The following is an 11,547-nucleotide window of genomic DNA, read 5'->3' on the forward strand; positions in this document are numbered from 1 at the left end:
ATTAATGTTCCTGTGTGTAGGATTTATTGGTATCTAGCATTGTGATTTCAGATTGCAACCAACTAAATCCCCCTCGCTTCACCCTCCTTTCTCTTATGGTGGTTGCCAAAAATGCAAAAAAATGTGCTACTGTAGAAAAGGGAATAAAAGTGGAAAGAGCTATTCACTAGCATATATAACTTCTCCTGTATATCCACACGAGACACAGTGAAAACAAACAAATCCTGCTCAAACTAAATGACACACTTGGAACAAAACTAAACCAGGCCACCGAAGGCCTTCACACGATCCCACTGGCCCATTATCATCCAATACCCCTGCTGAATAATTCAGCACCTGACAGCTACAGTACAGTGCACGTGTAGACGAGGGTCGGTGCCAATGACCTGAAAACGATACTGCACATTACACCAAAAGTGAGAGAAAACATCAAGTTTATTTTTGCATCTTTTACTGGAACAGTCAGGTGTTGGCTGAGGTGTAGTGGTTCAGTACAAAGTCCAGTTTTCATGACTTTTATTTTGAAGATACATCTCATGAAACAGCTTGGTAAACACTTACACTTGTAGTATCTCGCACCAAAAAAAGCAAAAGTTTCTCATCACGTCTCTTCTTCACCTCAGCGTTTTGTGCCAGAGGTCAAAACAAGGCACCACGTGCAGCCGGACGTATTTCTGTCCGCCGGTCGAGCACTCGACACAGCCGTAAACAGTCTCCCTCCTCTGGTTTCCCATGCCACAGAGCGCACAGGGCCCCTTGGGGATGTTGTGTTTGAGGAGGTTGACCCGTGTGTGGGAGCTTTCCCTCAGGTAGGCCGTGGACACGTCCGTCATGCTGGCGGCTTTCTCGTAGTAGTCGGTCACCATGTCATCCATGTAGGTGTCGGAGTGGGTGAGCTCCTCAAACGTCCGGTTTTCTAGAGTAGCTGGAAAAAGAAAAAAAAAGGGCAAATTGTAGCGAGTTGAGGTGTTTTCATGATGTAGCAGAGGTTGTGGGAGTACCTGTTCTGAAGGGGCTTCCGTAGATGATTCCAGACAGGAAGCGGCGCAGTCGACCCATCGAGAAGTGGCCGATGAAGCCGCCGATCTGCTCCCTGATCTGCTCACGCTCAAACCCTCCCTGAGACTCTGGAGCTACACAAATATCTGAGACAGAAGAAGAAGATGTCAGTTCAGAAAACAGGTTTTGTGTTGACCAAAGATTGAAGATTGAAGAAGATCATGTTGACTTCAGGACAGTTTTTAGATACTGTGGACATAACTTTAGCATCCAAATAAGACCTGAAACTTGAGTTTTCTCAATCTAGCTATATAGGATTGCTGGTTGATACAATGATGGCCACACCCTAAATACTGGCCAGTATGGGGGTTGAACCCATGACCTTGGCGTTATTAGCACCACGCTCTAACCAGCTGAGCTAACCGGCCATGCTTTCAACCTTTATTTTAACATAATTGGTCCCTGTATAAAAAACTCATATATAAGTTAAGCATTGACACGATTGGAGAGTCATTAACAGCCACATTCTCTGCTCTATCTACGAACCATTGCAGCAGTAAGAGGAAGTATTACTTTGCATTACAACAAACATGTAAGATGTTCCAACCACGAAGGGACTCGAACCCTCAATCTTCTGATCCGAAGTCAGACGCCTTATCCGTTAGGCCACGTGGTCTTGTAAGTTTAAGCCTTCTACAATTCACAGCCTGTCTGACAGACCTGTAGACATGGTTTAAGCTTGCTGTTGAGACCTGAAATTCAACAGTCTTAAACACCTCTGATTTGCACTTTTAACAAAGTGATTCAATGGAGATGCTACAGTCTGGCCAGTATGGGGGTTGAACCCATGACCTTGGCGTTATTAGCACCACGCTCTAACCAACTGAGCTAACCGGCCACACTTTGAGGTTACTTGGACAACACTTTTTGAAAATTCGTCCGCGACAGCGGCAACGATGAGGGCTCCATTTTGGACTTTGTGAGAGGAAGTGGAGCTCATTTTTGAAGGTCTCCATAGCTCCTTTGTGTGCAAAACAAAATGTTCGCCACTGTCACTTTTCAAGGTGATACTTTAGCAAGTGTCCTTGGTTGAATTGGGCACCATCTGCCTTGTTGCATGAAGTCGGGATGGAGATTCAAACCACGAAGGGACTCGAACCCTCAATCTTCTGATCCGAAGTCAGACGCCTTGTCCATTAGGCCACGTGGTCACTGATTGACTGGCATTCTCCTTCTTTTTTCGCCCAGCATCTTACTGGTTGTCACATAATTCTTGTCAAGAATCATCATCAACCAGGGGTCCGTTTGGATGCCGAGACAACATTGATCTGGCATCAGTGTAGGGGAAGTTGTTGAGCACCTCCTAGCTTCCTCAGCAGCAGAGGTGTCTCCACAGTGTTGACCTGTAAGTCAGCTAAATTGAAACTAGTGGCCAGTATGGGGGTCGAACCCATGACCTTGGCGTTATTAGCACCACGCTCTAACCAGCTGAGCTAACCGGCCACGCTTTGTGGTGACTTGGACAACACTTTTTGAAAATTCGTCCGCGACAGAGGCAACGATGAGGGCTCCATTTTGGACTTTGTGTTTGGTGTGACCGCCTTGCAGGTTAGCTTCTGTGGAGGGCAATTAGCTTAAATGGTAGACCTCATGCTTTGCATGTGAGAGGAAGTGGAGCTCATTTTTGAAGGTCTCCATAGCTCCTTTGTGTGCAAAACAAAATGTTCGCCACTGTCACATTTCAAGGTGATACTTTAGCAAGTGTCCTTGGTTGAATTGGGCACCATCAGCCTTGTTGCACGAAGTCGGGATGGAGATTCAAACCACGAAGGGACTCGGACCCTCAATCTTCTGATCCGAAGTCAGACGCCTTGTCCATTAGGCCACGTGGTCACTGATTGACTGGTATTCTCCTTCTTATTTCGCCCAGCATCTTAATGATTGTCACATAATTCTTGTCAAGAACCCATCATCTACCATGAACCAGGGGTTCCGTCAACATTGATCTGGCATCAGTGAAGGGGAAGTTGTTGAGCACCTCCTAGCTTCCTCAGCAGCAGAGGTGTCTCCACAGTGTTGACACCGTAAGTCAGCTAAATTGATGGTACTGGCCAGTATGGGGGTCGAACCCATGACCTTGGCGTTATTAGCACCACGCTCTAACCAGCTGAGCTAACCGGCCACACTTTGAGGGTACTTGGACAACATTTTTTCAAAATTCGTCCGCTACAGAGGCAACAATGAGGGCTCCATTTTGGACTTTGTGTTTGGTGTGACCGCCTTGCAGGTTAGCTTCTGTGGAGGGCAATTAGCTTAAATGGCAGACCTCATGCTTTGCATGTGAGAGGAAGTGGAGCTCATTTTTGAAGGTCTCCATAGCTCCTTTGTGTGCAAAACAAAATGTTCTCTACTGTCACTTTTCAAGGTGATACTTTAGCAAGTGCCCTTGGTTGAATTGGGCACCATCTGCCTTGTTGCATGAAGTCGGAATGGAGATTCAAACCACGAAGGGACTCGAACCCTCAATCTTCTGATCCGAAGTCAGACGCCTTGTCCATTAGGCCACGTGGTCACCTGTTGGCTGGTATTCTCCTTCTTTTTTTCGCCCAGCATCTTAATGGTTGTCACATAATTCTTGTCAAGATCTCATCATCAACCATGAACCTGGAGTCCGAGTCAACATTGATCTGGCATCAGTGTAGGGGAAGTTGTTGAGCACCTCCTAGCTTCCTCAGCAGCAGTGGTGTCTCCACAGTGTTGACACCGTAAGTCAGCTAAATTGAAACTACTGGCCAGTATGGGGGTCGAACCCATGACCTTGGCGTTATTAGCACCACGCTCTAGCCAACTGAGCTAACCGGCCACGCTTTGAGGGCACTTGGACAACATTTTTGAAAATTCGTCTGCGACAGAAGCAAAGATGAGGGCTCCATTTTGGACTTTGTGAGAGGAAGTGGAGCTCATTTTGAAGGTCTCCATAGCTCCTTTGTGTGCAAAACAAAATGATCTCTACTGTCACTTTTCAAGGTGATACTCTAGCAAGCGGCCTTGGTTGAATTGGGCACCATCTGCCTTGTTGCATGAAGTCAGAATGGAGATTCCAACCACGAAGGGACTTGAACCCTCAATCTTCTGATCCGAAGTCAGACGCCTTGTCCATTAGGCCACGTGGTCACCTGTTGGCTGGTATTCTCCTTCTTTTTTTCGCCCAGCATCTTAATGGTTGTCACATAATTCTTGTCAAGATCTCATCATCAACCAGGGGTCCGTTTGGATGCCGAGACAACATTGATCTGGCATCAGTGTAGGGGAAGTTGTGGAGCACCTCCTAGCTTCCTCAGCAGCAGAGGTGTCTCCACAGTGTTGACACCGTATGTCAGCTAAATTGAAACTACTGGCCAGTATGGGGGTCGAACCCATGACCTTGGCGTTATTAGCACCACGCTCTAACCAGCTGAGCTAACCGGCCATGCTTTGAGATCTTTTCATCTCCCTTTCATGGGTGTAGACGTTGTTGTAGTATTATTATTCCTCATATGTAAGATAAGAGATGTACGGCTTGAGGAGCCTCAGGTGTGAACCACAACTGATACACCCACAGCTTTTCATGTGGCACAGCTCTCAACCATAAAGGGATTCAAGCCTTAAATTTTCACAATAACCACACTCCTCAGCCTTTAAGTGCCACCGTCGACTTTAATCACTCTCTTTGTTTGTAGTGGATTAAAGTCGAAGTCAGCGAAACTCTGGAAAGCAGAACGATTTCACTCAAAGGTGCAGTTTCTAATTTCAGCATTTTTATGTTTGCAACAGAAGGATATCTTTACCACATTCCCAAGGTATATTAGCACCACACACAGACATCTGATTTTACCAGATGTGTCTGAGATATAAAGTAGAAATGAGAGAGGTTTAAAAACAACTGGAAACTGGTCATTTGTGGAGTTTTTCCCAGCAGCGTTGAGGGACTCTCTGAGCCTCGAAAGCTTTCTTACAATGTAGGAAACTCTTGTGGATGTTCATCAAATTTCTTAGATTTCAAGGACCGTTAAAGATGAAGATTTATGGCAGCACAGTGTCTCTAAATGCAACTTGTGTTGGCACATTTTCTGCACCTTAAGCTCTAAAATTTGATTTAGTCAGAACAAGTAAAGTTCGATGAGGTGAAAGCATGGTTAATGATGTTGGTATCCGTCTTACCGAGGCGTCCGTCCAGTCGAACAAACAGCTCACAGATGCTGAAGGCGATGGTGGTGTGAGCCGGGATGACGATGGCCTTGTCTCGACCTTTGGGATTTCTGCCGTCGTCGATCTGAAACTGAAGCATTAACAGAAAAATAAGTGACGGATATTATGATTTTGGAGGCCCCTGTGGACAAACGTGGTCGTGTCTCCACCATCAAAAAACCACATAATATAATGTCAAAAATAAAACGCTCTAAGTGACACAGTGTTTATTTGTGTGTTTACCCTCATTGTCGTGCCTCTCATCCCTGCGTGGACGGTCAAAGAGCACTGACGTGTGGTTCGGATGCTCTCCACAACAACACAAAGTACGCTGCGTCTGCTCTCCTTGGACTGACGGACCAGGCAGTGATCCAGGTCCACTTTCCTGAAAAGAAATCCTCATGAAAAAGAGCAGTTTGACATTTTGGGAATAACGTTAGCTTGTTAGCTCTCTAGACAAAAGTTAGATGAGAAATTAAATAACACTGTGAGGTCTGTATGGTAATAATGAGGCTACAGTCAGCTGTCAGGTAGCTTAGCTGAATAAAACTAAAAAAAAGGTGAGTACCAGCACCTCTAAACTCGCTAACAGGTTACACAAAATTGGAAGTTTTTACAATTTGGCTTTTGTAGCTGCAGATTAAACAAATTAAAACAAATGCACCAGTATAGACAGTGTTAAATAGTGATATTTAGAGGTGCCATTATGTGGCTTTTGTTAGCTTTATACTGCTTCACTGCCAAGAGCTAAGCTAGCTGTCTTAAGCTAACAGAAGGCAAGTACCGGCACCTCTAAACTCGCTAACACGTTACAAAACAAAAAGAGAGTGGATGTTGTTAGCTTCAAACAGAACCAGGCTAGCTGCTTCTCAGCTAACTGGCTCAGCTAACTGTTAAACGTAAAAGTGGTACAATCTTTTTACTGAACTCTTGGCAAGAAAACTAACAAGCTAACATGCTAGTGGTGGACTTACTCACTTTTCTGAGCCCATATGTCATTATGTATTATTTAAGCTAAACGTTATCTCCTACACAACTACTATAGAGCTTTAAGTTTGTCACCTGTTAATGTCAAAGAAGATAACATCTATAGGTGTTGTATAGATGATCTATATCTATTTATTGTCTTGCATTGTCTTCATGTATGTAGCTCCTGTATGTGTGCCAGCGTAGAATAACATATCATTTATTCATCCTAACGGGGAAACCCTCATCTCACGTTCCCTCTGTCACAAGGAGGTCAGAGGTCAGGTATCAACGTATAGCTGTTGTTAAGGAAAATAATAAAATATATTAATGAGCTCATGACTGCTCACTCTTAAGATACTTATACCTACATCTCTCTTTCCAAAAAGATAAATTATTAATCAAAAATAGATCATTTAACTTGGTTATTAATAAAACATTGCAGAGATGGCACTTATCTAATCTGTCCTAAGGGATATGATGTTGCTTTGACTCCCAGCAGATGAAGATAAGAGTGCACACTGAGCAGCTGTTGGCACATGTATTATGTGGTGTCACCTGGAGTTGAGTTCTCGCAGTAAGGTGGGCACCTCCAGCTCGTGTTTGGTCACGATGCCGAAGGAGACTTTGACGGCCACAGAGTCCGACCCGCTGATGTTGAACCCCACGTCGTTGATGAGTTGGTTTCCTAATCGACCGTTGAGGGCTACGTCTGATTTGTCCTCGTAGTTGAGGAGCTGATAGGAAGACACTCCTGTTTCAGGAGAGAAAGGTTGCGGTCAACACTTAAACAAACCCATTTTCTCGTACCACGCTTCTGTTTACCTCCTTAGTCCTTAAATTTAGTTTCTTCACCTGTCACCATTAGCTTTGTCTATATTAACAGCATTTACTGTTTGTTTACAATTTTTTGATAATCACCTCAGTCTCTTAGATAACTATTACTGACGTTAGCTCGTCACTCAGTGTAGCACCAACGTTAGCCTGATTTTCAGAGCTTGGCTAAGGTTACGTAGCTCACTCGGTGCTTGGAAGAGCTGAAAGTTAAAGCAACTGATAAACACTGTTTTGCAAAAGTGAGCAGTAAAGTTTTGACATCACTGTCAATAAACTTGTTCGTGCTTTACTTCATTTTAGTAGCCAGCTAGGCTAGCTTACTGGCTAACCTTGCTAGTGAGAGTCTAAAAACACACATTTTTTGTTGGTTTGAGGCGTTAACGTCACTGTAAAGATGACAGGAATTAAACGTAAAACGGATATACGTCACTTAAATTCTAGTGGTAATCCCAAAACAACCAAGAATACAAATCAATTTAGATTTTAATTTCCCATTTGATAGAAAGGTGCAACCATAAAAAAAACCTTGGGTCGTATTTGTCAGACTTGAAGCTTCTTAAAGGGATAAAAACTAAGAAAATGCTACATTTAAATGTAAGTTTTGTACAGGTTGATCCTCTTTATCCGACGTCTGTTTCATCACCGTACCTGCCGTGATCTCTTTCTCCCCGACCAGGATGTCTTTCAGTGAGAAGGGGGTCGAGGCGTACTTGGTCTTCTTCCAGAAATGCCTCTTCCTCTTCCTCATAACCAGGCTGAGGGGCTGGTATCGGTCGGCCTCGCTCAGGCTCGGTACCGGGATCAACCTCCCCGTGTCTCCCACCTGCTTCACAAAGTTCTTGGTGGCTGCTGCGAACATTTCGAACGATGCATGAGTATCAAACCAGGTAGAAAAATATCTCCCTCTATTCAGAAGTCACCTGGGCCGGGACCATCGTGTGATGAGCTCAGAGCTGCTGAACAATGATGAAGCTAATTCGGGAGTGTGTTCTTTCGGACTCGTGAAATGTTAAATAATGCAGGTAGTTGTAATTGAATACGGGACAAGGTGTGTGTTCACCTGATAGGTCGCTGTCGGCCTGCAGCTTCCTGTCACATGGCAAATGGGGTGGAAAAAAGCTAATTATAGGAGCATTGTGTTACACTTTTAACCAGCGTACATGCCGACTAAAGCTTGAACTATGATTAAAAGTCTATATCTCGTTCTGGACATGTTTCCCTTCAACTAAAACATCTGTTTTGGCTGCGAGCCTTTGTCTCAAAGCCTGAAAAATGCTCTGGATTATTTTTTTTCGGGATGTCTCTGTGGTTTTTTTGTAAGATCTAATGTTTTTTCATGGCAGCCTTTTTTTAGTTTGGATAATGTCCACCTTCCTCCGCTCACAGTGTGTGTGTCCTGCATGCTCTCGTGGGCCCATCTCTCCTGTGGTTACGCTGCTGTCTAGTCTATACATCCCAAAATAACTTGTGAGTTGGAAGGATTTCAATGCCACATGTAAGAAGCTTTCAACGAGCTGAGATCAGTTTTTAGTTTTCTATACGTTTCACTCTGTAATTTTTTTACTGCTTGGTCCAAAAGAGGCATGATTTAAGGATCTAAAAAAAAATCATCACACTGCAATTAACACTTACATGCAGTCTTGCCAGCTCTTTGAAATTTCAGGAACAACTATCGTACATCACGAGGGGTTAAACCTCAGTTTATCCAACCTCGGTTCACCGACGTTATCAGCGAGTATCCACAGTATCACTTGGTGCAAATTGCAGCAGGTCAAACTCGGAGTATCGTTAACTTTTCTAGAGTTTCATGCAAATGCAGAACAATTAATTGAAATAATACTGAAATCACAATATTCCCAAGTGCAATAATCGAACTGCAGGAGCTCCAATTTTCTTGTTAAATGTAAAATACGTGTCAACAAATCATATTTTTCAGACTAAAGGAACAAGCTTGTTTGGTACAGACAGACAAAAAGTCATTTTTATAATTTTTTAATTATAGTGTGATGCAAAAATTACCATTCCCACTAAAATCATGACTCATATTTCTCATAACTCATGTTTCTGCGTGTTAATCTGTAATTTTCCTGTTTTACTTTGAAGTTTTGCCCTCATTGCTTTGTGTGAATTTCCCGCCCTTTTCCTGTGTCCACCTGTATCTTATTGGTAATCAGCCCCTGTGTGTTTATAAGCCTGTTCCCTCCAGCGGTATGTTTCTGGTTTTCTTGTTTTAACTTTGTTTTAACTGGTTTGAACTTTTGCTTTTGGTTGTACTTTGTTTAGCCTTTGTGTTACGTCGCTACTTTGTTTTTTGGTGTTTGCACTTCTTGGTTTTTGGTTAAATAAAGCTCGCTCCTCACCTTTTTACCAAACCTTTCAGCATGCAACTCATCAATGAGGACAGTTTTTACACAGAATAATGCAAAGATGGTTGATGGTCAGAGCTTACAGTGCAGCTATGATAATTAGAAAAGATATTGAATAGAGTCAAACACCAGCGTACGTCCCCTGACAGTTTGTACTAATGCTTTAATAAAAGTCTAAAAAGACACGCTCAGTATCTCAAGAGGAACTACACAAACACCGGCTGTTTCAGTTTTTGTTTGACACTCGTGACCTTTGGTTAAAGGATATCTTCTGTAACCACCAGTTCATCACACTGCATGTAAAAACTATGAATGTACAGAAGCCGATCCCTCATCTGACGGAGGAACCGTCTTCCCATCTGCTTCAGTTTCTGTTCCCTCGTGGTTCTGACTCTGTAATGGGAAACCCGTCTGTTCTTCAAGCACCTGAAACACTTCCTGACCAAAGTTGTTCAGCAAAGGAAACAAGTGAAATCCACCTCGTACACTGACAGAAATGTGACTTTGAGGGCTTTACGGCTCAACTCAAAGAAAAACACTTGTTGAGAATACAGTGTCGGAAACAACAGCAGAGAAGTCGTGATGTTTGTTTAGTCCTCCACCTCGGGGACGTCACCTCAGGGACCGACGATCTGCTCCTGGCAGAGCTTCTCCCTGGAAAACACATCAGATGAACTAACATGCACATTGTAAAGTGCTCAGGCTGGAGCAGGGAACAGATTTAGGTCAGCAAGTCACATTTCAGGTAGATAGAAAAAATCTCCAAAGCTGGAATAATGCTGCACAGGTTTTGTTCGTACACGTTAGCATGTGTGTTTACTTGTACAGATTGTGGTTTTAGTGGTAAGCAGCAAACTTCCATCGAGCTTTAAGGTGCCGAGTCTGGAGCGTGGCCTTTCTTCTGTCAGCAGCAGGTGATAGTTCATGTTTTCTTCCTGATCGTGGCAGTGACACAACTGTGCCATGTACCTTATACTTACAAACAGTTGGTTGTGCAGTTGGTCTTGGGACCTGAAACTACTTTGAAATGGCTCCAAGTGACTTTCCTGACTTGTTTCAGATCAATGCTGAGCTCCGTAGACTTGCCCATTGTAGTGTTTTTGACCCATACGTAAACTTTTGTCCCGTATGAAAACTTTTGTCCCGTACATAAACTTTTAGTAATGACAAACTTTCTCGTTATGACTTAGTACCTCAAAATAATGAAAAATGCTTCTACAGGCTACACATACAAGTGTTTTGTTTCGGCCACATCTCCGTCTGTGAGAAATCATTTCAGTCTCGGCAGTGTGAGACCAATTTAGCTTCAAGGTTTCAAGGCGATCCAAGCTAGCTTTCACTCTCCCCATCTCTGTTTGATTCCTGAAAGGTTTGCAGCTACTCTTAATCATCACTTAGCAGCGTCACGAACACGAAAGTGGTGCCTCGTTAAGGCGTAATAAACCTTTCTGGTCCAGGTTGTGGGTGTGATTTATACCTTTCGCTCCCAAAACCACAAGGCCAGTTATTTTACAGGGTGTCAGATATTTTTAATCAAAAACAGTTCCTTCATACTGCTGGTAACTAAGTTGATGAGTGCTGTGAGAATTAACCAAATATTTTTGGACTGTAAATCCAAAGTAGTTAGCCAAAAGGTTAAATGCTCTGTAGCGCTGAGGAGAGCTTTCCATTTCCCTTGGAAGTTGGAAGTAGGTGCTAGGAATGACATTATACCTGTGTATAACAAGTTGGAAAACCAAGATATACTTGCTGTTTTGAGTTTGGTGGTTTAATTAGCCAAAAGTTAGACAGAAGTGCTAATAAATGCAGCAGCCATCTTGGATTTTTATGAATGGGGCTGAGGAGGTTTTGTCACATTACACTCATTTGATCCGTTGTTTATTTGAAAGAAGACCGTTTAAAGCAGCTTTTACTAGAATGAGAGGATGGACATGAAACATTTGGTTGTTTAACTCAAGCAGACGTTGTTCTTGAACCACAAAGCAGTCAAGGTGGAGCAAACCGTGTAAACCCAACATGTGGATATCCTGAAAAGAGAGGCTCAACTTTTAGAAAGTCTTTTCCTCGGCAGCATCATCCAGCTCGTCTTCTTTCATCAGTCTCTTTCGGTTGGACAAATTTAATGCAGCCTTTAATTAGCTACATCTTTCAA

General features: G+C 43.2%; 1 protein-coding gene and 11 non-coding genes across 14 annotated transcripts; all 12 read right to left on the reverse strand.

The window, feature by feature from the left end:
* Positions 1-614: 614 nt before the first annotated feature.
* pjvk (pejvakin) lies at positions 615-7,888 on the reverse strand. 3 transcript variants are annotated; one of them, XM_073495395.1, is made up of 6 exons: positions 7,678-7,888; positions 6,751-6,946; positions 5,470-5,611; positions 5,200-5,317; positions 1,099-1,145; positions 615-953 (listed from the first exon to the last, which is right to left on the reverse strand). In XM_073495395.1, exons 1-6 carry the CDS (start codon positions 7,886-7,888, stop codon positions 615-617), a joined length of 1,053 nt encoding a protein of 350 aa, XP_073351496.1. The 3 variants fall into 3 exon arrangements, with proteins under 3 accessions (XP_073351496.1, XP_073351495.1, XP_073351497.1); XM_073495394.1 differs by having other exon boundaries at positions 615-916; positions 1,002-1,145; XM_073495396.1 differs by lacking the exon at positions 1,099-1,145 and having other exon boundaries at positions 615-916.
* Positions 1,354-1,427, reverse strand: trnai-aau (transfer RNA isoleucine (anticodon AAU)). Its single transcript has one exon. It is a non-coding gene; the product is annotated as a tRNA-Ile (tRNA).
* Positions 1,603-1,675, reverse strand: trnar-ucg (transfer RNA arginine (anticodon UCG)). The gene has a single exon. It is a non-coding gene; the product is annotated as a tRNA-Arg (tRNA).
* trnai-aau (transfer RNA isoleucine (anticodon AAU)) lies at positions 1,824-1,897 on the reverse strand. The gene has a single exon. It is a non-coding gene; the product is annotated as a tRNA-Ile (tRNA).
* Positions 2,138-2,210, reverse strand: trnar-ucg (transfer RNA arginine (anticodon UCG)). Its single transcript has one exon. It is a non-coding gene; the product is annotated as a tRNA-Arg (tRNA).
* trnai-aau (transfer RNA isoleucine (anticodon AAU)) lies at positions 2,429-2,502 on the reverse strand. Its single transcript has one exon. It is a non-coding gene; the product is annotated as a tRNA-Ile (tRNA).
* trnar-ucg (transfer RNA arginine (anticodon UCG)) lies at positions 2,820-2,892 on the reverse strand. The gene has a single exon. It is a non-coding gene; the product is annotated as a tRNA-Arg (tRNA).
* Positions 3,108-3,181, reverse strand: trnai-aau (transfer RNA isoleucine (anticodon AAU)). Its single transcript has one exon. It is a non-coding gene; the product is annotated as a tRNA-Ile (tRNA).
* Positions 3,499-3,571, reverse strand: trnar-ucg (transfer RNA arginine (anticodon UCG)). Its single transcript has one exon. It is a non-coding gene; the product is annotated as a tRNA-Arg (tRNA).
* Positions 3,789-3,862, reverse strand: trnai-aau (transfer RNA isoleucine (anticodon AAU)). The gene has a single exon. It is a non-coding gene; the product is annotated as a tRNA-Ile (tRNA).
* trnar-ucg (transfer RNA arginine (anticodon UCG)) lies at positions 4,101-4,173 on the reverse strand. Its single transcript has one exon. It is a non-coding gene; the product is annotated as a tRNA-Arg (tRNA).
* Positions 4,395-4,468, reverse strand: trnai-aau (transfer RNA isoleucine (anticodon AAU)). Its single transcript has one exon. It is a non-coding gene; the product is annotated as a tRNA-Ile (tRNA).
* Positions 7,889-11,547: the final 3,659 nt, after the last annotated feature.

The sequence above is a fragment of the Pagrus major genome, chromosome 24 (genome assembly GCF_040436345.1).
Source record: "Pagrus major chromosome 24, Pma_NU_1.0".
Taxonomy (NCBI): Eukaryota; Metazoa; Chordata; class Actinopteri; order Spariformes; family Sparidae; genus Pagrus; species Pagrus major.